This window comes from Aulonocara stuartgranti (genome assembly GCF_965226115.1).
Source record: "Aulonocara stuartgranti genome assembly, chromosome: 7".
Classification (NCBI taxonomy): Eukaryota; Metazoa; Chordata; class Actinopteri; order Cichliformes; family Cichlidae; genus Aulonocara; species Aulonocara stuartgranti.
The window spans coordinates 58,471,744-58,492,777 of record NC_138945.1 but is presented as its reverse complement, the minus strand read 5'-3'; the positions used below and the strand labels follow the sequence as shown (position 1 = coordinate 58,492,777).

The window sequence follows — 21,034 nt, the reverse complement described above, 5'->3', positions numbered from 1 at the left end:
TCTAATTCAACAAAAAATGATCACAGTCCGACATATACACTGGTTCCCAAACTGGGGTCCCGTGAGCTATACTGGTTCGCCGAGGGAGATAAAATGGGGTCCTCGGAAATCAGAGAAATAATTTAATTCCTCTCGTGATTCACGTTCAGCTTCTAGTTGCACATTTACAGGATGTATGTATACATCCTGCGTGGATGTTGATCCTGGATTTCAGCTTCCCTGCTGCTATCTGCTAGTCTGCAGCACATGGAGACTGTGTTAAAAAAAAAAAAAAATCCTATCAAGCCTCAGAAAATGTCAGACGTGGGTCCCCGTGACAACATCTTATCAAGCGGGGATCCGGGGGCTGTAAGTCGTAACTGCGTCTGGTGTTCGTGACACGAAAAGGTGTGGGAGCCCATGAATTGGTAGCGAAAGAGCCCGAAGAGAAGACTTGTTCACACACGCGCAGTGTTTATGTCGCAATATTGTTTGGGTGAGCTGAGAATAAAGAGAATGCTACTTTAAAAAGTTAAGGTAAAAAGAGGCGACTTTAAATTTAAGCGCAACAACTTTGAAAATATAGGATGATTTAAAAAAAAAAAAAAAGGGAATAGGAAGGAGTCACAAATCCTTAAGGATTTCTTGAGGATCTGAGAAACCATCAGTACGTGGACGTAAACATAACATCGTTTATTTGTTTGTTTATTTATTTAACCATTCACTTTAATTTTATTTTGTTTCTATATTCATGTTTTTTAAGAAACACTTGAATAAGAAAGAATCCGATATCTGCCGCTATTATGGCCTACAGGTCAAATAAATGCCGCGGGAGACTCAGTCTAATATACGAGTAGATGTTTGGCCGTTTAGAGCTTGGTGTTTAATTTTATTATTTTTTATTTGTATTTTTTTTATGTTTTTTTTTTTAAACACGAGTTGAAATACGCAAAGTCCGTCCTACAGAAACACTTTAAACGCTTTCCCGTGGCTGTTTACAGAGAGGGACAGAGCAACATATAGCCTGGACGATGAAAGAAATGTCATAAAGTAAAATAAAAGAATAATAGTAACAATAAAGAAAATGTTAGCAGTCCCTGTTTTAGGTTAAATGGGTACAAAAAAGTAGAATTCACGTTCTTGAAGCTGAAGTTCTCGAGGATTTCCACAGCAGAGGTGAGTCTACAAATTTACATTTTTGGAGGATTTTTGTTTGGCTTATTTTTTTCACCTGTGGAATTTGTGAACGTGTAGGCTGCTGATCACTGTGTTGGTGGTGGAAATGGTGATGATAATAACAGTGATAATGATGACGATGATGAAGATGAAGGCTGGACAAGAGATAACGCCCAGGGTGTGAGATTTATTGTTAAAGCACCTTCAGTCTACCACCAGCATCGACCAGAATTACGCCAAATTAATTTCACAGTTTGAGAGAGCTTTGCCAAGTGCGCGTTTGAAGTTTCGGCAAACACACGCATCCACACACAGAGGGATAGACGCTCACTCATAGACGCTCACTCTCTCTCTCTCTCACACACACACACACACACACACACACACACACACACACACACACACACACACACACACACACACACAGTTCCGTGGTGAGGGAGGTTTACAGGGAGGAAAACAGAAAACATCCCCATAACCGACGGGTAAGACAGGCAGAGCTGCGTGTGGAGTGACACGAGCGAGGCATGGCAGGCCTGTCCGTCAAATTAATGCAGAATTGATTAAACATTTAGCTTCTATCTGAGCAATTTATGCAAAATTTTACGTCCAGCGTCTTCCATACACGCTAATCACTGCGGCAGGTATCGCCATCCTCCTCCTCATCATCGTCTTTTGGCTTAAGTCGGACACCACTGTTTGCGCAATAGTGCGATTTAAGTCAACAAACCTGGTTAACTGACATCGCCAATTACGCAGGCCTAATCAGCCACTTTGTAGTTACACGCACAAGCACGCGCACCTCCAAGGACCTCCAAAACGCACGCACGGGAACCCCCAGGTTAACGTGTGGGCTGTAGGCACATTCAGGGTCCCGCGCCAAACGATTTCAGAGTGAAGAGTGTGTAACATTAATACTGCGACCCCTGGAAGACTGACAACCGCTGCGGTGCACCTAATGGGAATCTTAATAAAGTATCTATGTACCCCGAGTAACAAATCAATGCAAGATGTAGGCCTATATCGATCAATACCTATGAAGTACTCATGATGAAGTAATGCGTTAGGGTTTGGGGAGGCTGAGGGGGGCTGTCTAATATCCAGCAGAGTGTTTGCGGTCTCTTCAAATCATCCCTCTGGCTCACCGCTCTTCTAAGTCCTCCCCTCTGTGTGTGATCGTCTATATTAAGACAAATTACAACGTGCGCTTTAAAAAGGTGCCGGTCTCCCCGCTTTGTAGTTTCGGGCGCACAGTAGTGTGACAGAAACCCAGCAGCATGCTCCTCTTAAAAAAGAACGAAAAGGTTTGTTCTCTCTCGGCCGTAAATACATTTTAATATTGTAAACGGTCTTCATGCTAAACTCGGTGGCCAAATATCAGTTTGCATTCTGATCCATTTGGCACGTAAATATTCAAACTACCGCAGGGAATGTTTCGCTGGCACCGAGATGGACTAGCTGTGAGCGTGTTTGGGCTAAAAGAAAACTCAAATAGCCTTCTCGAAACGGGCATAAATTCAGCACGGGGTATATTCATACTCCTGGACTACATCAGCTGCAATTGTCTTTACCTCCCCTATTTAACGGCCACAAAGCGCTGCACCCCTTTTGAAAGTCTAGCAGTGTTTTCTCCCCCCCTTCCCTTTTTCCCCCCCTTTCTTTTTTTTCAAGTGAACTTTGTCTTGGTAGTGTTGCCTGGCCCTTCTTTCTGCACGTCCCCTTCTCTCTCTCCTTTCGGTCCGAACACTTATGAAAACTTCATGAAAGGAACCGCTCTGTTTAAGTTAAGCGGAACAAAACTCAGTACTATCGATTAATATCGGCGTAAATATAAAAACGGCGTGCTGCAAACAACTCTTCATAAAAGTAAATAAACCCAGGAGGTCTACAGTTGTGCGGGAAATATGTTCTACATGTTCTATAACATGTTCTATAGATGCTAAATAACCAGGAACAAAATTCGCTGATGTAGTCAACAGCAGAACGCGGTTCTTTATAGGCGTAAATTACAGTCGTGGGTCTCACGAATTTCCAAAAAGAAAAAAAAAGGCTTATCCCCCAACTATGACATTTTACCTTCGACCCCCCCCCCCCCCCCCCCAAATAGTTTGTGTGTGTGCCTGCTCCTGCGCTCAGGATCATGTGAATTTGGACTCTCCGGCAAAGAGATGCCCAGTGGCCGTATACTATCTGCTCCATTCACACAGACTGACGCAGTGGGATACAGAGTGGATGACAGGTGCTTAAAACACACATTACTTGTAAAGTTACAGCCTAATAGCAGCCGGCAGCTGCTGTCATGGACGCGCGAGGAGGCGCCTGCATGTGCAGCGCCGACCGCCTTTCCGTTTGTGTTAAAGTGAGCCGAGGTCTCCGAGGTCTTGGGAAGCTACAGTTCCAGGGACAGCGGGTAGATGGCACAATTTTCTTACATTTATGGACAGAGTGCAGGGAAGGCGTTTGCTTTAAGGAGAAGTGAAAGGCAATTTATTTTAATGGCGAAAGACAAAGTGGAGAAATGATCGCAAAATAAAACATTTAAAATAAAGAAAACTGCTACAGAATGGGAAAAAACAGTCTTGCATCTGCTGATTGAGCTTTCATCACCACTTTATAGTCAATGTGTAATATTAATAATAACATTAATAATATTAATAGTAATAATAATATTAATTATTTTTTCCTCTGTCTTCAAAGCCCGTGCGTTAACATATGAGGCAGGTGCCCCAAGCTGCTAAGCCTTTGACTTGTAGGCTACATTGTAAATGAGCTGCGGTGCCTGAAACTATATGGAATAAAGCGCATGCAGTATGGGATAATTTGTCATAGTGATAGTGCCAAGGTACAAATAATGTGCATATGTGCATTTGTGGCTTAACTGCGCAGACATGTACTTGTGTGCTTTCGTGTGAAGTAGACAGCGGAAGAGCAAGGGAATGCAAACCATATCCTTATCTTATTAAACAAATAGCGCCACTAATAGCCCGTGAGCCCTAAATAAGTTCTAAGCTTCTGTGTGTAAAACCCCAACAAACTAACCGAGCATTAAAGACTCTATATACATGCCACAGCCTCGTAGCATCGTCAGCAGGCTGCAGGATTTTTCTTTAAACTTTTGCTTATAGGCAAAACCAGCTCGCGTGTCAAACAGTTGGCACGTCACGCAGACGTAAATAAAAGTGACGTCGCAGCAAGTTACACCTTGTTGGTTTTTTTCCCCCTGCATAATGCTAATAAATGGACAGAAGTAGAAATTATGGAGTCCAATAGATCCAATATGTCATGAAAAAAAAATTCTGTCACCTCAAATCAATCCGGTCAGTGTCGAAATCCAACCGGTCAAGACCCACTCGAAAGCTTTACTTTGACATACGTGGGTGAATTCTGCATCCCTCAAAGTGTTCACCCCCTGCTAACACTGTGAATGGTAAAAGTTTTTTTTCTTTTTTTTTGAGTGGCCGGGGTTGCTCTACTTTAGACACTCTGTCCAATTAACTGATGATCGCGTGTAGCGAGATGTCCACCTTTAATTATCAATATGGGCTTAGTTTGGCCCCAGTGTAGGCTATACCTCAGGGACAGCTTGGTTGGACAAACAGGGGAAGCACCACTGTATGGATAAATAGCGCTTTCAGCAAGAAGCCAGTGATAAAAGACCATCAGCGCCACATTATAATCATCATTTTCTTCATTATCAACAGCAACACAACCACACAGGCGCACTCACAGATACACACCAGCAGCAGCGGCAGGGAAAAAAATGCGGTGAAGTTGGCTTTCATACCGATCCTGATAAAGCTTCTGCACAACAAGGCTAATTCTACTTCAGATTTAACTTCCAACTAAGCCAATACTAATAATAATTATAGGGCAAACAGTTTTAGCGTCAGAGTAGAGTGCGTGTAAATAGCTGGCACTGTAAACCTTTACATCCACTTCTCGAGTTTCTCACACACATAACAGCAACGATAACGATGATGTGCATTATGCCGCCTATAGTTCAGGAAGTTCTGGTAGTGTTGATGAAGCCCGGTGAATCGGTTGGAAGTAAAAATAAAAAGCAGAGCATAACAACCTAAACCACTGCCAGCGATAGAGAGCAATTCTATATTCATGAAATCATTCAAAGCGGTTTCCCTTTCAATACGATTTATCTTATTTTGATACTATGCATAATGTACAGGCTCCTATATAAATTCCGCCCATTAATATTTATGCGAGCGTACAAAGGTGAAACTTTATTCCGCAGATAAAGCGGTGGGAAGGCAGGGTTTGGTATTTCCTGCACTATGGTCGCAGTCCCGTGTGAGGGCGGGCTACTGTTATGAAATGTTATTATCTGTTGAGGCACTGCGCCTTATTACAAGTGGTATTCCATTTCTGGGCTTTAACAGACAGCAACCTTGAATCCATCATTTCCCAAACAGTTTGGTAATTTAGAGATCAGGATTTAGGAAGTATAACCTTATAGGGAAATTAAAAAAAAAAAAAAGGGGGGGGGGGGGGGGGGGTTAAGGTACTGAGCGGGCCTGTTGCCGGATTGATTAATTATTTTGTAATTCATTAATCACTTTCAAAGGGCAAAAGGGCAACATCCTGCTACAGCAAATTGACTCCAGTCACCCCCCCCTCCCTTCCCCGTCCACCACCACCAGCACCACCTTCAACCGACCACACACACCCCCCGCGCACGCGCGCGCGCACGCACACCCATACAAGGACAAGTTCACACATAAAGTTTGGGAAGTTAAAAAAAGAAACCATGAAAAACTGGTGTTTTCAAATTCATAAATTATAATTTAATACCAAGAACAAATTTACAGCAGAATGCTTGTTTACAATAAGCTAACACAAACAAACAAGAATTGTGTTCAACTATAAACTTTCACACACACTCACATATATCACTTGCAATTAATAATAATAATAATAATAATGATAAAAAAAGTATCTATACGTTATCAATACCCTGCAGTCATATATTTTTATATATTTATATAAAAACGTGGGTCAGTTTAAACTGTTCATAATTACAATCATGTATCATTCTCTGGTCCATATGTGGCTCCGAACAGCCAAAGATCAGTGTTCAATCAGTGATCCCTTTTAATTCAACCACAACATGGTGTTTTTTTTGTGTTTTTTTTGTATGTGTGTGTTGAAGAAAAGCCTCAAAACAAGGACAAAATTGCTAGCTTCCAAACGCACACACACGCGCACGCACGCACACACACGTTCTCGCACACGCGCATGCACACCACGGCACCTGTCAGAGACCAAAAGGAGCCATAACACTAAAGTTAAAATATCAGCTCCTTTTTTTTTTTTTTTTTTTTTTTAGGTTTTTTCTAAATTTTTTTGTCCCCAAACCTGCTCACCCTGTTTAAGTCTGTAGCCTAATAATGAACGTCGTTTCTTTTCTTTTTCTTTTTCTGTTGCTTTAAATACAAGGGCTAGTGTACTGAATGCACAGATTATATCTATACAGTCCAAAAAAAGAGTGAAAGAAAGAGAGAAAAAACATTTACATTTATATATCAAAGGTAAAATAGGTTAGCGACCTGTGGCCATGCATTCACAGTCTAAATATACATGAAAAAGAAAACATTTGTAGTAATATGTATATACATTAAAAACATAACCTTCAGTGCTACTAGCTAAGTCTGCCACTCAATTTTGAAGACGTTGTATTACCGAGAAGGAAAAAAAAATGGCAACCACAGATTTTTCTTAATCACATATACTTTGTATGAAGGAAAAAACTTGTTGAAATGAATTGACCTATATTTACAAGAATACTGCCTCTAATCAGTTTTTTCAAGTGAAATACATGACTGGAGTTTCATATCTAATTGTGTCGTCCCCCCCCCAAAAAAAAAAAATGTTGTAGGCCTACTTTAACATCGTTTTGATAAGAAATCACACCATGCTTGTCAGGCACTTAATGCTTGAAGTGAATAAAGGGTGACATTTCAGGGACGCTGTAATAATACTGCTATTAAACACTACTCTGGCTAGGTTTCAAACTTTTATGACCCTTGATCTCTCCAACTTTTTTTTTCTTCAAGCAAGCCAACTATGCTTTCAGTACAGTTTTCAGCTTCTGCAAAAGCTCTTAAATGCGCATGTACTGCATTTAGAGCAACCTATTTTACATACCTTAACAGCAGGTCTAGGCAACTTCTAAAAATTTCCTTTTTAAGAAAAAATATTATTATTATTGTATCCAATTGGGGAACTGAAGCCAAATATTCAGAGCTGGATGAAACTGGGAAGATTATTCGCCAAATAATTAAAATCGTGTAAAGCCCTCATGTCTGTCAGCGTCAAACTAATTAATTTAAAAATTTAAGAGAGCTTATGCAGCTTTAGTTAAAAGCAGGAGTGGAAAACAAAAGTGGATCCTGTAACTTCATAGTAATAAAGAGCGAAGTGTTTCCGCTGGGTCATAAAGTTTAACATGAACTCCAAAAAAGAAAAAGAAGAAGAAAAAAAACTCCCTTTTGTCCAGATTGGTCATCCTAACAACATAAGTGCGTTTGCAGCATTAAGCCTAGATCATAAGCCTATTTTCCTATTGCTGTGGTTTTAATTCTTTTTAGAACTTTTTTTTTCTTTTTTTTTCATTATTTCACCTTTTTCAAAATAAACCATTGTCTTAGAAAATAACACCACCTGTACTACAGAAATCACATAGGCCGGTTTGGAACCAGAAAGGAGGAACAAAGAAAGTACAAAACACAGCTATACATGGACACAGGACAAGTCATCTGAGAAAAGAAAATTCACGTTTCGTATTTTCCCTTTCTCCAGTTTCTCTTTTAACCCAAATTTTCATTTTTAAATGCACTTAATACTTCAAATTTCCTCACACGGATCAACAGAATCCCCTTTCCCTTTTTTTCCCTCATTTTCTTCTTTCATTAAAAAAAAAGGATCGAAGCAGGTTGTTCTGCATGAACACTGGGAGCATGTATCTGCCATTTTGAAAGTTCAATGGATGTCTCAATTTTTTTTTTTTTTTTTTTTTTGAGTAGGGGGGGAATTCACAGTCATTTACGTCAATGTCTTTCTTCATGAAAGCCAGCCCCGTGTAACAGCCGGGTTTTTTTTTTATTCCTTCCACAAAAGCAGCTATAATCATTGTAGTCTCGCAGCCCCCCAACCCTACCTTTTGTTTGTTCGTCGCCTTCTTGGTTTACTGAATTGGCATGTAAGGCCAGTTAAAACTGCTCCCCGAAAGCAACATATCCCTGATGAGAGTTTCAATGGGGGTTTTACCTACCAATCGGACGAAAAATAATTGTTCTATGACCGAGGAAGAGACTGTGCGGAGGGAAGGCAAGCGGAGTAACAACTTCCCAAACCGTGTTGGCTGGTTGGGATACTGGCTCCGGACATATTCCTCCAGGGCGCACTGGGACTTCTCCTGCAAACTTTCCACATGGGCCACATCTGAGAGGCCACAAGCATCTGAGAGGGGGAAAAACAAATAAACATTAATAAAGTGTAACCTAAAGTGTTTCTCTCACTAGGAGCTTTTTCCCACTGTGGTGATACACTACAGCGAAAATTGATAGCCTGTCACATAAAAAATAAAAATAAAAAATCAATTATTTGCAGAATTAAAATCTCAACATTACATGTAAAAGTGTAGCTGAATGGTCTCAAGGCTTGATTTAATAAATATCGATTTAAAAAAAATAATAACAAATTATTATATGACAATAATACAATAACCATAGCATTACGCTAAACAAATAATGTAAGGCACCATTAACCAAAATACGCTTCCACATGCATGCCAGTTTATTTTGTTTAAACTATTTACTTTGATTTTTATTTTCTTATCTGCGTGTGTGTTTAATTTATGAAAAAGGGGATGGGGGGGGGGGGGGGGGGGGGACTTGCCATCTTACAGGGGCAGATAAAAATGAGAGCCTTGCTTCCCTCGTCATATTAATTCTGTGTTTCTCCTTTCGTCGCTATTATTATCTATATTTTCCCCGATAAAGCCATTTAAAAGTGAACTAAATAATTAAGCATATTCATAGTTAAAGACTGTGTTTCAGATGGGCCTGTGTCTTTCACAGTCAGAGGCAGTGCGAGGTAGAGAGGGGTGGGGGTGAGGGAGGAGAGAGGGAAAGACAGGGAGACCTACTGACCTTTAGTGAGCAGAGATTTAGCTCGAGAGAAAAAAAAAGGGCCCATAGCCTACGGAGCTGCCGTCATACTATACCATCGGAGACGCAGAATCACTATCTATGCTGCTGCATGTGGGCGGCAGCTGATGATGTGCCAAAAACGCTTGTACGCACATTGGGTAAGTTTGTAAAGTTGATGCATGACAACAACCAAACCGCCAAAGTAGCAAAGGCGTGTCACTCAGGCTACAACACACAGCTCACGTTCAAGCCTCCGGGACTCAGGTATGGAGGAGACAAATTAAGCCATCGTGGATGTATAAAGCCTTGACAGTAAAATTCAATGACATGAACTATGATTTTATTTCAGAAAGGGCTAACTAACCAGCCACCATGAGCTCACTTGAAGATTGCCACAGCTAAATGAAATAAAAAGACTGATGGCTTGCAGGTATGGTATCATTTCAAAGACATGCATTCAGTCGTCGGTGAAACCTTGTAAATCTCTTCCCTTCGTGTTTTTTTTTTTTTTAATTTTTTCTTCTTCTCCTTTAACGGTGTAGCTAATGTAACAAAATAGCCGGGAAGTTTGGGTTATGTTTAGGTCATGACCCAGTTCTCGAGCGAGTCCAGAGACGCCCTGAATCTTAGGCGGAGAGAATATTTCTGCAAATAAAAATTAAAGCCGCCCCTCTTGTCACTGCGCAATATCACACAATGCTGTTAGACTCTCTCATTTTTGCAAATATAGGGGTGTCCGTGTTTTTTATGTATTTATTTATTTATTTATGTATTTTTTTATGGTAGCACATGTATGCCACCTAAATGACAAGGAAGCGTTGAAACCTGGGCAGTGCTTTTACTGTGTGCAAATGGGACATTAGGCTTGTCTTTCTTTTTCTATTCCCATCCCCCTCGTAGCCTGACATCATTTATATCTGTCATTTCCTACAAACAAGACGTGGGGTATACACACAATGATAAATGGCCGAAAAGCCCAAGTGTAGAAATTCATCTGCAGGCTATTTGAGTCTCCAAAAGAGTTCTAATATCTCGATTTTATGATGCCTGAAGCAATTATTGCGGAGTTATCAGTTTTATTTAACTCGAGCTTAATTTGCGGTGGGTTTTGTGTGTGTGTATGTGTGTGTCTGGGCATACTTTGCTCTGCTTTGTTGTTCATTTAAACCAAGATAGATCTGGTGTGGTCATTCCACCATTTTCATTTTATCCTTGCGCATGTGACTGATAAATCAGTTGATTAATCGAGTGATTTTATAATTGAGTAGCCTAGGGTCTGTCTGAAAGCCCTTGGCCATGAAGGCAGCATAGGTGAACGTTTAAGTACAGCGTTCATCTAATACAAGCAACAGCCTCTGGCCAGTGCTGATATATTTAGGTCAGCGTTGATTTAGCTGATGTCAGTGTGCAGGTTAGTGACATTCACACACACTGAACTTGAGTGAGCAGTCTATTGTCTTACCTGTGGTGAAGAGCACAATTGCCTTTAAGCAGCTATATTCAGCAGAGTCAACGTGCAAAGCTTTGAGCTTTTCCACTTGTTCTTGGAAGATCCTAATGTGGTCCATAAAGGCCACCACTCTGTCCGCAGACATGGGGGAGGCGTGAAGGCCAGCCGCCGCTAGGAGAGGAGCCACATGCAGGGGCATGGAGCACTGCGCGGCGTTGAGCACAAATAACTCACTCCACGTCAACCTCAGCAGAGCCACCTGGTCTGTGATCTGAAGGTCTGGAAAGAAGGGAATATTCCTGGCCCACTCCACGGCACTGAAGAGCATCCTGGCTGCTAGTTCACAAATGTTCTCGATACCCATTATGTTGTTGGGTTGCATGCACTGACTGCCATACCGGGACGTCGGGTAGGGCTCCGCTCTCAACAGAAGAGAGATATATCCGGATAAGTAGGAATGGCAGTGGAGTGGGTCTCCATTTGTCAAGGCGAACTGACCGTGGTGTGGCTGTGTGGGTGGCACCCGTCCCCTTTGCACGGCTGCAGTAAAAAGAGAAACTACAGATATTGAAGCCTGAATTCTACAAATGATCACAGACATTCTGAGCATTAAGGGTGGCTGTTAAACAGTACAGTATTTTAAAGTGCAGAAAACTGAAATCTGAACGCCAAGCTGTAAATGTTTACTAGCCTGTGCAGTATCAAAACACACACGCGCGCGCGCGCACACACACACACGCACACACACATATTATTACCCGAGTTTAAAAAGAGATAAGACACAGTGCCTTGATAATAAAGAGGCTGTAGTGTGAGAAACCGTACACTGAATATACATATATATATATAAATTTAAAAAACAAACAAACGGGGATGCGCTTTAAACACAATTAAGACAAGCCTCGCACATGTCTAGCTTTAAATTGTTGTTATTCAGCAACAGCAACATGAGCTGGCTGTGAAGGAACACAAAGAGGGCAAGGGAGACCTTGCATGTTTAACCCTTAACCTACTTAGCAATTCATCTCGTTTTACCCCATACACGAAGGCCTATTTTAGACTAAAATTCAGATAATTTCTCCGGGTTAGACGGAGCACGATCGTTCTTTTTTTAAACGCACAGTGTCACGCTAATGTCCAGCTTAAGACACAGAGAACAAGGCAAGCGGCAAGATGTGGAGATGTAGCCAGAACACGCTATCTCTTAATTCGCCACTCGCCATAATAGCGCAGAGGGCTATTGTATCATAAATTCAACACAGATGTATCTCTACGGCAGTCACGGTATCACATTATATTCGGCAGCTTCAGTTTGGCCACGGGTGGGCTCGTATTTGTCAAATGCAGAGCTATAACGCACTGGCGCTAGACACTGTAATGCATGGCTAAAAGGAACATCCGGAGAGCCCCGTCTCGACCACAGGCAGAGAGCGGCTCCATTGCGTGCTCCAGCCGCACAGCCTTGGAGGGAATAGTCGGGAAAGGAAACATGCTGTGGGAGCGACATGATATGGTTCGATGTCTAAAACCTACAAACGCACAAACACACACATGGATAAGAGAACAAAAAATCCCAATACCTTCCCGTCTCATGCCGACTTTAAGGCATTTTTTGAGGCGGCAGTACTGACACTGATTGCGGTGGTGTTGGTCGATTGGACAATTCCTGTTGGCACGGCATGTGTAAGTGAGGTTCCGTCGTACGCTCCGTTTGAAGAAGCTCTTGCACCCCTCGCAAGTAAACTGGCCATAGTGTTTGCCACTAGATTTATCCCCACAGACCACGCATTCAATGTGCTGTGGCTGTTTCTCCGACTGCTGCGACGTCTGGTTCGTCGGCGTGGACTGTGTGTTGTTCGGGGGTCCTTGGACCGGAGTCTGAGGGGTCGGAGGGGCGACCTGAGAGGCTGTCAAATTCAACTGGCCTGCTTGAGGTGTGGGAAGAGATAGTCCTCCTTGGGTTTGCGAGGAAAGGGTGCCTTGGGTGTCAGCCACATCGTCCTGGGAGCCTCTCCACACTACCATTGCCATATCTATCAGTCAACGTAAAGAAACTTTTTGTCTGCCGTTTTGGTGTCGCGGTGAATAATGTCTCAAGGAAACGCGGTAAACTGTGATTAACAGTCGGACACACAAAATGCCAGATCTAGCCTACGCTGAATCCAGTCTGAATCTCCCGAAAACTGTCGATTTATTGCTGTTGGAGACGTTGCCGAAGCACGTTTTCAAAACTGATGCGATGGCGAGCTGAGTCGCTGCCTTGCGCTTAAAGGCCAAGTCCAGGGGCGCTTACAGTCAGCCATCCAGTACACCCATCAATGGGAAAAGGTGGGTTAAATATTCAAAAATAACCAACCGAGGTAGCATGGGCTAGTCAGTGGATGATGGAGCAGGTTGATAAGACCGTGCTCGCAGCAGCATAAAACAATTAGTGAGCACACTGTAGCAGCTACTATCAAGTTCCAGCACAAGTCTCGGAGAAAATCACCAACTGGGTAAAAAAACAGAAAAGAAAAAAACTGCGTCTTCTTCCTTTTCTCCTTGTGAGGTAGCGCCAGCAAGCGCGCAGCTGAAGCCAATGTTTTGAGAGCTTGGAATATGAAGACAACTCTTCCCCAAAAAAGCGAAAGCACTAAAACAAAAAACATAAAAAAACAAGGATCACAACCTACAAACCTCCTCCGTGCACTGAAAAATAATAGGAAAAAGGAGAAGAGAATCAAAGTGATCAAATATGTTAAAAAGGCGGAGGTTAGGAAGTGATTTGCGATTGGTAGGAGCCGGGCTGGCAGAATGCTTTCTCTCTGATCAGCTCACTGAGCTCTCTATATAGTGAACTTTGACACGACTGCTGCAACTTAGCACACGTTACCATGGAGATCTGCTGCCATATAAGGAAGGAGAGTGTGTTTGACTGGTCAGAGCTCAGGGACCTCCCCCTGAACCCCATTGGCTAGTCGGCACTTGTGCTACTTGGTACCTTGCCAGAGCCAGCATGGAGGTCGAGAGGGCCGCTTGGTCCTAAAAAGAGACGCTTTTCGGAGAGAGTATTCACTGATAGTCACTCAAATCACCCAGACTATAAGGTATACTCACATGCAGCCTGGTAAAGCTTTAGCAATTTCAAGTGGGGAAAAAAGGAAAATATCAATAATTCAATGCAGTGCATCATGTCGCGCTACAGTATATCCGGTAACCCTATAACAAGCTGAAATATAAAAGAAGATAGGATTTTTTTCTCTTTTCTTTTTTTTCTTATCCCTGAGACACAGATGCACCTTCTTGGCATGACCTGTGTTCATTACAGTCTTGATCCTTTAGGTATGTGGATATAAAGACAGACTCCACTGCTGAATGAATGAAAAAACAACACACAAAAGAAACAAAAAAAGGCTGTGTGATGGGCTACGTTAATTTAAGACTGGTGATGCTGTTACCTAGACCAAATAACATGTTTATTATTATTGATAATAAATGCATATAAAAAAATCAAAACAAGTGTAGGCTTCGATTTGTCTTTCCATGCACACTGTAAAACCAGACACTGAATAAGGTCGCTCCCCATTTAAAGAAGAAGAGAAGAAAACGCCACCTGGATTTCTTTATTTCTCATTTTAAACAAACCTCTATATTTCTACGAGGCTAATAGTACATATTAGTGCTTTCCAATCGTACCAGGTGCTACACATCACAATCCACATGTCTCGTGAAATTGTCGCTATCGCCTGGTGAAATCATCCCACAGCTCGCCGTTGCCTAACAAAAAAATCCCGCAAGCCACAAATATTAATCATCTGCATGGTCAGGAGGTCCAAAAGCATGATTTCTCCAAAGACAGTTTTGTCTGTATATGTGGTCAGAGCTTGAGACGACTACAGCTTTAAATGCGGAGCACAATTAAAATGTCACTCGAGGTCAAAGGCCATGCCCTTCACTTTAAGGCTAGGGTGAAAGCAGAGTCCCCTTATTGACACACCACACAAAAACGATACCTTAATACTTGTCGGATTTTTGCTCACTAAAATAAATAAAATAAAAACATCTTATTTTAATGACGATAAGAAACAAAGTAAACGATGCTGTGTTTGTAACAAGGGGGAGAATGGCTGTGCCCACATGGTTAATAATAATAATAATAATAATAATATATTATATTGATATTTGTGTGTATTTGAACGGGGCTGATTTACTTTCACCGTGGCCTGAGGCTATCAAACTTGAACTGCAGGTAAAACTTTACAGAGCCCTCCAGATGAACCTACAGCCCGGTCACTGTGTTAGCCTGTAGAGAGAGCAGCAGCATGCATGCATTGTCCCAGGATCTATTACAGTATATGGGTGCCCCCTAGCGTATGAATTCTTTTTGCTTCAAATAAGATTCAATTTAGAGGAGCCGTCGGACACGGAAACCGATTCAGTCTGCTCTCTCGCATCGACCAAACTAACGAGCACCATTTTAAACTGATGACTGTTTGTTTAAATTCTGTTTTACATGACTTGGACGGCAAACCTTTGAGAGTTGCCAAAGTTGGATTTACTTTTTGCCACTTCAGGCAGTCCCAGCGGTGGTATATAGACCAATTGTGTCTTTATTCTAGAACAAATTAGCCGATTATATTTTGTCTGCATTACTATTTTGTCGGTTTTGTTTACAGATCCCGTGAACATGGAAAGTCTGTAAATAAAATACCCCGCAAGGTACTGGCTTATCGAGGACCCAGTTTTGCTTCAAATGGTAAGTATGCGATTTGTATGCTTTATTATGATAAATCAGCAATGTTGCAATGCTTTATCCTTCTGCTCACAATTAAATCTCATATTAAATAGGCTCATCTCTTCAAATAAAAGACGTGTGCTGCAGACGGAGCATAACGTAGACTACATATATACGATGCTTCTACAATGCGCACTGACTACGGACGACTCCGTCAGTCATCTCTGCCTATTATCGCAGCGTTAATTTATATGACGAATCGCATCAAGCCCAACTAGTTTGCAAACACCCATTCATAAAGTTACCCGATAGTGATAGTGAGGCAGGAGGCTGTATTCTTATAGTAACAAACCTACCAAATGCATATGTTGCTGATTCGTCCGTAGCGGGATGCATCTTCTCTCTTATTCAGAATATATTTAGTCTTCTCTTTTTCGACACAGTGCTCAGACTGAAGCTGGCAAAGCTTCCTCTCCAACAGACGGGATCAGACACAAAAAGCACGCTGTTTATTGGAAAATTGCAATGTCTGATCATGCAAAAACTTTGGAGAGCCAAAACAAACAACTGATTCACGTCATGTGTTGTTAGGCGAGAGACTGGAAATATAAGTTGACGTGTCGTCCGAGCAGAATATCATTTGATTGCCTCTGGAAATGATAAGTAAGCTTTACAGCAGGCAGAGAGAGAGAGAGAGAGAGAGAGATCCTGTGCGCCTTTTTCTCTCCTACAGTAATATGGCCAAAACGCGCTCGTACGCGGCTGCTTTGTGTGGGCTATTGAGGCGAGAGGGAGGGGGTGAAGTCAGAACAGACACCTGTCTTTAAGTATGGCGAGCAATCTTTATGAGATTTTGCATATTAGGAAATATATGGAGAAAGCAAGCCAAGACGCAATATCAGCCAAGCTATTATTAAACACGTAAAAATTAATTTAGCATAAATAATTTAATAAATGCTCTAACTTTATCCTACAAAATGCTAATACATGAGTTATTATTATTATTATTATTATTATTATTATTATTATTATTATTAAGAAATATCAGTAATGACATAAGAGGGTAATTAACCTTTTAGCAGATACTCCTTTAGCATGTATGCATCAGGCAGATAGTAGGAAAGCCTATATATAAATTATGACTGCCCAATGAACCACGCGTAAATATGCACAGAAATTTGCGCACTATTTTCTTAACGCATAAACGTTCCCACAGCAGCACAACTGCTTAACTATTAGACCCCCCACTTCAAAACTCTTGTCCTGCAGTTTTTCTTAATTCGCGGATTTAAAAGTTTCCTGTGTGATTTGTACTGGTTCTCCTTTTCAAGCAGAGGATAAAAGCAGTGTATGCTCAGCAAGCCTGCATGCACATAACAATTGCGCTGCCCAACGGGATCAGTATCGATTAAGAGGAGACAGAGGATGTCGCCTGCACTAAATATTTACTGATCACAGACAAATAGCTAGATCTTTAACGATTTCCCATGCTCTGACAGGGAGAAAGGACTAAATCACTTTATTATTGTTAGTAAAACAAAGCACAGTCTCTGGAACACGGGACTGGAGATGTGCTGATTGGAATGATTGCAGTTAAATTAATCGATAGCGAGATAGACAATTCTTGAGATTTACGGGCGTGCGAAGGAAAAGCTTTCCCTCCAATATCAGGTTAAACTGGGAAGTGCGCTCCGACGTGATTATATTCTGCAAAACGTTATAGACATATACTAAAAACCGAATGTAGTTAAAAAAAATTTTTTAAATTCCTACAAATATGCTTTTAAAACGCACCAAGATCTAAAAAAAAGAAAATTGAACTGCTGACGGCCAAAGAGCTCTCTCACACTTGTGCTAAATGTCAAAAATGAAAAAAAAAAAAAAAGAAGAAGTTGACTTTAATCTTCCTCCACCAAGTCCTTCATGCAGATAGAGGGATACTGACCCGGAGGTCTCCAAGTTCCCGGCCTGATTAACCCTTCCAGACCCAAGCAGGAGCAAAGGTTAACCAGGCTAATCAACTTCAAGAGTCTGATTGAATTAGATGACAGTGTGGAATCAAGACAGAAACTAAACTGTGCCACTTAAAAAACACCCCGAAGAGAGATATTGGTCATATTTTTGCCCACTGACGCAATCTAAATCAAAATATCGTAAATGAAGAAAGAATTTCAGATAACTTATAAGCTGATTATTTTCTAGTTAAAAAGGCAGCACGTCAAAAAAAAGATTACAAGCATAACACACACATTAGTATAAAAACAAAACAAAGAGCCAAAAAAACTTAACACCTCCAAATTGTTTCTCCTTCATTTGATTATGGTGGATGTGTCCCATATTTCATGGGACTTTCATCTGTTGCACTGAATATCAATCAGTACCTTTTACCTCCGGTAAAGGTTGACTCTTTGGAATGGTAGGTCTTTGTGATATTATGGGTAGGGGAAAAAGAAACAAACCAAATATTCAAATTTTTTATTTTTTTTTACCAACATTATTACAGGACCAAAGAACAAAAAGGCAGCATAAGAAAAGTAGCATGATGTAGGGATATTTTAAAGTTTACATTTTTATGATAAATAAACAAACTTAACTTAATTATATCATTAATATAGAATTTGTTTTATTTTATTTTATTTTTTGGCTTTTATCCTGACCAGACGTACACTGTAGTTTATTTTGATATGAATATTTTAATGGTTATATTGCTCTAAACAGGGATTTTGTAAGGTTTAAAGACTACTGTGCTTGTTTTTCTGATGTAAATGTAATTTTAATTTAGTCACAAAAAACAGCATTCCACTACCTCCAGTAACAGCGCTTTATTATAAATGTGGTATGTGTGCAAGCAAGTTGACGGCATAAGCGTGCAGGCAGTATAAAAGCATTTAGCTATGTGGAGTGTGAGGAAAAAAGGTGTGTTTTAAAGTGTGTTCATATAAGCAGCCATGCATGTTTCAATTGAAAACCTTACATAGAGTTCATTCAGCGGCGTGGATCATTTTCTCTCTGTCTGCTTGCCCCAAGGGCCACTATCTAAAAAGGCAATAGATCCCAGATAGCTCACTGTGTTCAATTTGCCAATGACAGATTATAGTGCCAGTTTAAACAGATAGGGATCAATTTGTCTCAATGAATTCTTTAGGCTGACTGCCAGCATGCTCTTAATGTATTTGTAAATGCTTTTGGTTTGAATCATTGCTGTTAGGTTTAAAGTGATCAAAACTGTAGAGAGTGAAAGATGAGTGTTGTAAGCGATGTGTTGTTTTGGCTGCTAAAGACTGCATAGATGGAGCATGCATGATGATTACTTCAGGCAGCAGCATTGTAGCAGCAATGACCAGAGGGTCAATGGTTTAACTCCAAGGACTCGCTGGGAAAGTCTGGGTAGGGGAATTGTGTGATAAGTGCTCTCTAACCCCCAGAAACTGCTGCTGAAGTGCCCATCGGCCAAGCAGATTAAATCCCATCTGTCCCAGTGGAGCTGTACGGTGACCATCAGTACAACAGTGCAGTTGTACCAGGCACTTGTGATATGTGTCTCTTTGAGCCCCTCACTTTTCCTTTTGAAAGAGAAGAGTGGGCAGTCCGCTTGCTTCACACTTTTTTTTTCATGCACTCAGAGAGAAAAAGTTTGGGAGAAGAAAGAAGAGAGAAAGTCGTAGCAGCATTCAGTCTCGAGCCAGACGTGGCTCACATGTGGCCCCAAAGGCAGCAGACAGTGTATTGAATTACTGTAACTCAAGGTGTAATGTGGTAGCAGTGGGGGATATGTAAAAACTACACAAACGGATGTAGTGGAGGCTTACTTCAGCTTCAGCTTACCGTTACAGCTATTCAGTGTTAAAGTGTGTTGTTTCTGTTCTTGAAGGTCATTTACAGTCATTTATAGCTATAACAGCAGCTTACGTTCTCAAGTGATAATCAGCCAGTATTTGATTAACCAATTATTTCAAACTGCTTCTGTTTTAAAAGCCTTGTATCTCCAGTTTAGTGATTTTCGTATATGTTCCTTCCTTCCTGAATAACTTTACTGTTTGTAGCATGAGGTCTCGCATTTGTGAGATCTCGGAAATACACAGTTTTTATGTGATGGTCTACCACGTAAAGTTATGAGATAACCAGTTAAGCATTAATGTTTTATATGTTAGTCAAGAAGTTAATTAAATAGTATTGTGTATAATATCAATTTGCAACATTTACCACTAATAAAGTTTTAAGATATGAGCTGTGTTTTGACTGCTTTTCTCTTTATAGCACCTACTGTATCATACATGTTAAGAATGAGGTTTTCCAGTTTTACTGTGATTGTTTGCCTTAAATGTATAAGCTATCAGTGTCTTGCTCTAGTAATTTGGCAGGATGCTTGGTTTTTTGGTGCTTTTAAGGTGCTAACGATGCTCACTGAAATTAAGATAATAAAGTCCTATTCATTTTATATTTGAATGATATTCCTGTGGCATTAATGTAAAAAACAATTACAATATCCTATACGCATCTCTGGTAATTTAATGATTAGGAGTAAGGTACAAATTAAGGAACGTTTTGATTATCCAACTACAGCTTCTGCAGTTTTACCCTAAGTTTCAAAACTGAGAAGCATTTGTCAGTTTTGAGATTTATGTGACTTACAGGGTTTCAACACAGTCGCACATAAGCTGTAGCTGTGCAATATAACTTGGACCACTTTTGAACACAAGAAATGCAGACTGAGAAATCAATCCAGAGTAAATGTTCTGTCATCAAAATGCACGTCATTGTAAAAGCACTGCAGTCACTGATACTGTAACTATGACCAAAACCAGCAGTCCATGAATATCGACAATTTTAACCACATCTCCACAGACACATATTCAGCATTTGTTACCAAAACATGTTCTATAATAGCAAATATTGCAATGCAATTTTTTTAAAGTCACATTTAATCCACATTTGTTCAGTGGTCTATAAGGGAGGGAATAAACGCAAGATGGAACGTGAGTGGGATCTGGAAAGACCTCCACATCCGTAATGACTCGACATAAGAAGAAGAAAATTTCATGACTTTGAGAGTGAAAGCCATTTGAAACCAAAAATCACGCATTGTTTGTCTCAGTTACTTTATCTTCACACGAGGACATACAGGAGTTACTTTTAGCTTTATTTTAGAACGTGAGCCGCAACACTTACTGAGTTGAATATTAGAGTTGTTTTTCTCACAATAAATTGAGAGGGGAGTTGTAAAAATGTTGTGATAATGTGCAGAGGTTGAAAAAAATAATGTCTTATTGTGATCTGAAATATATGTTGAACAGTGTGTATTTGATATACAAAGTTTTTAGATCAGTGTGTAGCAACTATATTTCGCCACTTCTTATTCGCTAATGTATGAAGGTTAGGATTAGCATTTTGTTATTAATGCAAACTCTTGAACATACTACTAGAAGTCACAAAACACTAAATGAATTCAGTATGTAGTACTTCAAGCTGTGCAGTAGCGGGATGATTGCCCAAAGGTAAAAGTGCATCTTCTAAATGTGAACTGTGAAAATAAACGAGCAAACAACTGTA

At 40.6% G+C, this 21,034-nt stretch overlaps 2 protein-coding genes across 4 annotated transcripts in view; one reads left to right on the top strand and one right to left on the bottom strand.

The window, feature by feature from the left end:
- Nucleotides 1-5,929: 5,929 nt before the first annotated feature.
- nr2f2 (nuclear receptor subfamily 2, group F, member 2) lies at nt 5,930-20,411 on the bottom strand. 3 transcript variants are annotated; one of them, XM_082538450.1, is made up of 3 exons: nt 15,841-20,411; nt 10,783-11,310; nt 5,930-8,628 (listed from the first exon to the last, which is right to left on the bottom strand). In XM_082538450.1, exons 1-3 carry the CDS (start codon nt 15,878-15,880, stop codon nt 8,354-8,356), a joined length of 843 nt encoding a protein of 280 aa, XP_082394576.1. In that variant the 5' UTR covers nt 15,881-20,411; the 3' UTR covers nt 5,930-8,353. The 3 variants fall into 3 exon arrangements, with proteins under 3 accessions (XP_082394576.1, XP_082394574.1, XP_082394575.1); XM_082538448.1 differs by lacking the exon at nt 15,841-20,411 and adding an exon at nt 12,351-13,633 and having other exon boundaries at nt 10,783-11,328; XM_082538449.1 differs by lacking the exon at nt 15,841-20,411 and adding an exon at nt 12,351-13,631.
- The window catches only part of lysmd4 (LysM, putative peptidoglycan-binding, domain containing 4), a 199,531-nt gene continuing 193,632 nt past the window's right edge, over nt 15,136-21,034 (top strand). Inside the window, exons 1-2 of the mRNA XM_082538459.1 lie at nt 15,136-15,338; nt 15,426-15,505. Coding sequence (XP_082394585.1) covers nt 15,503-15,505 — 3 coding nt within the window. The 5' untranslated portion in view covers nt 15,136-15,338; nt 15,426-15,502. The remainder of the gene's footprint in view (nt 15,339-15,425; nt 15,506-21,034) is intronic.

What these genes read in the sequence shown, in the direction of transcription:
- nr2f2 (XM_082538448.1), bottom strand. Translation starts at nt 12,801, where the DNA reads ATGGCAATGGTAGTGTGGAGAGGCTCCCAGGACGATGTGGCTGACACC. An exon ending in AGTCGGCATGAGACGGGAAG is followed by an intron (nt 11,329 to 12,350) that starts GTATTGGGATTT and finishes CAATATCTGTAG; the next exon opens with TTTCTCTTTTTACTGCAGCC. An exon ending in AATTGTGCTCTTCACCACAG is followed by an intron (nt 8,629 to 10,782) that starts GTAAGACAATAG and finishes TCCCCCTCTCAG; the next exon opens with ATGCTTGTGGCCTCTCAGAT.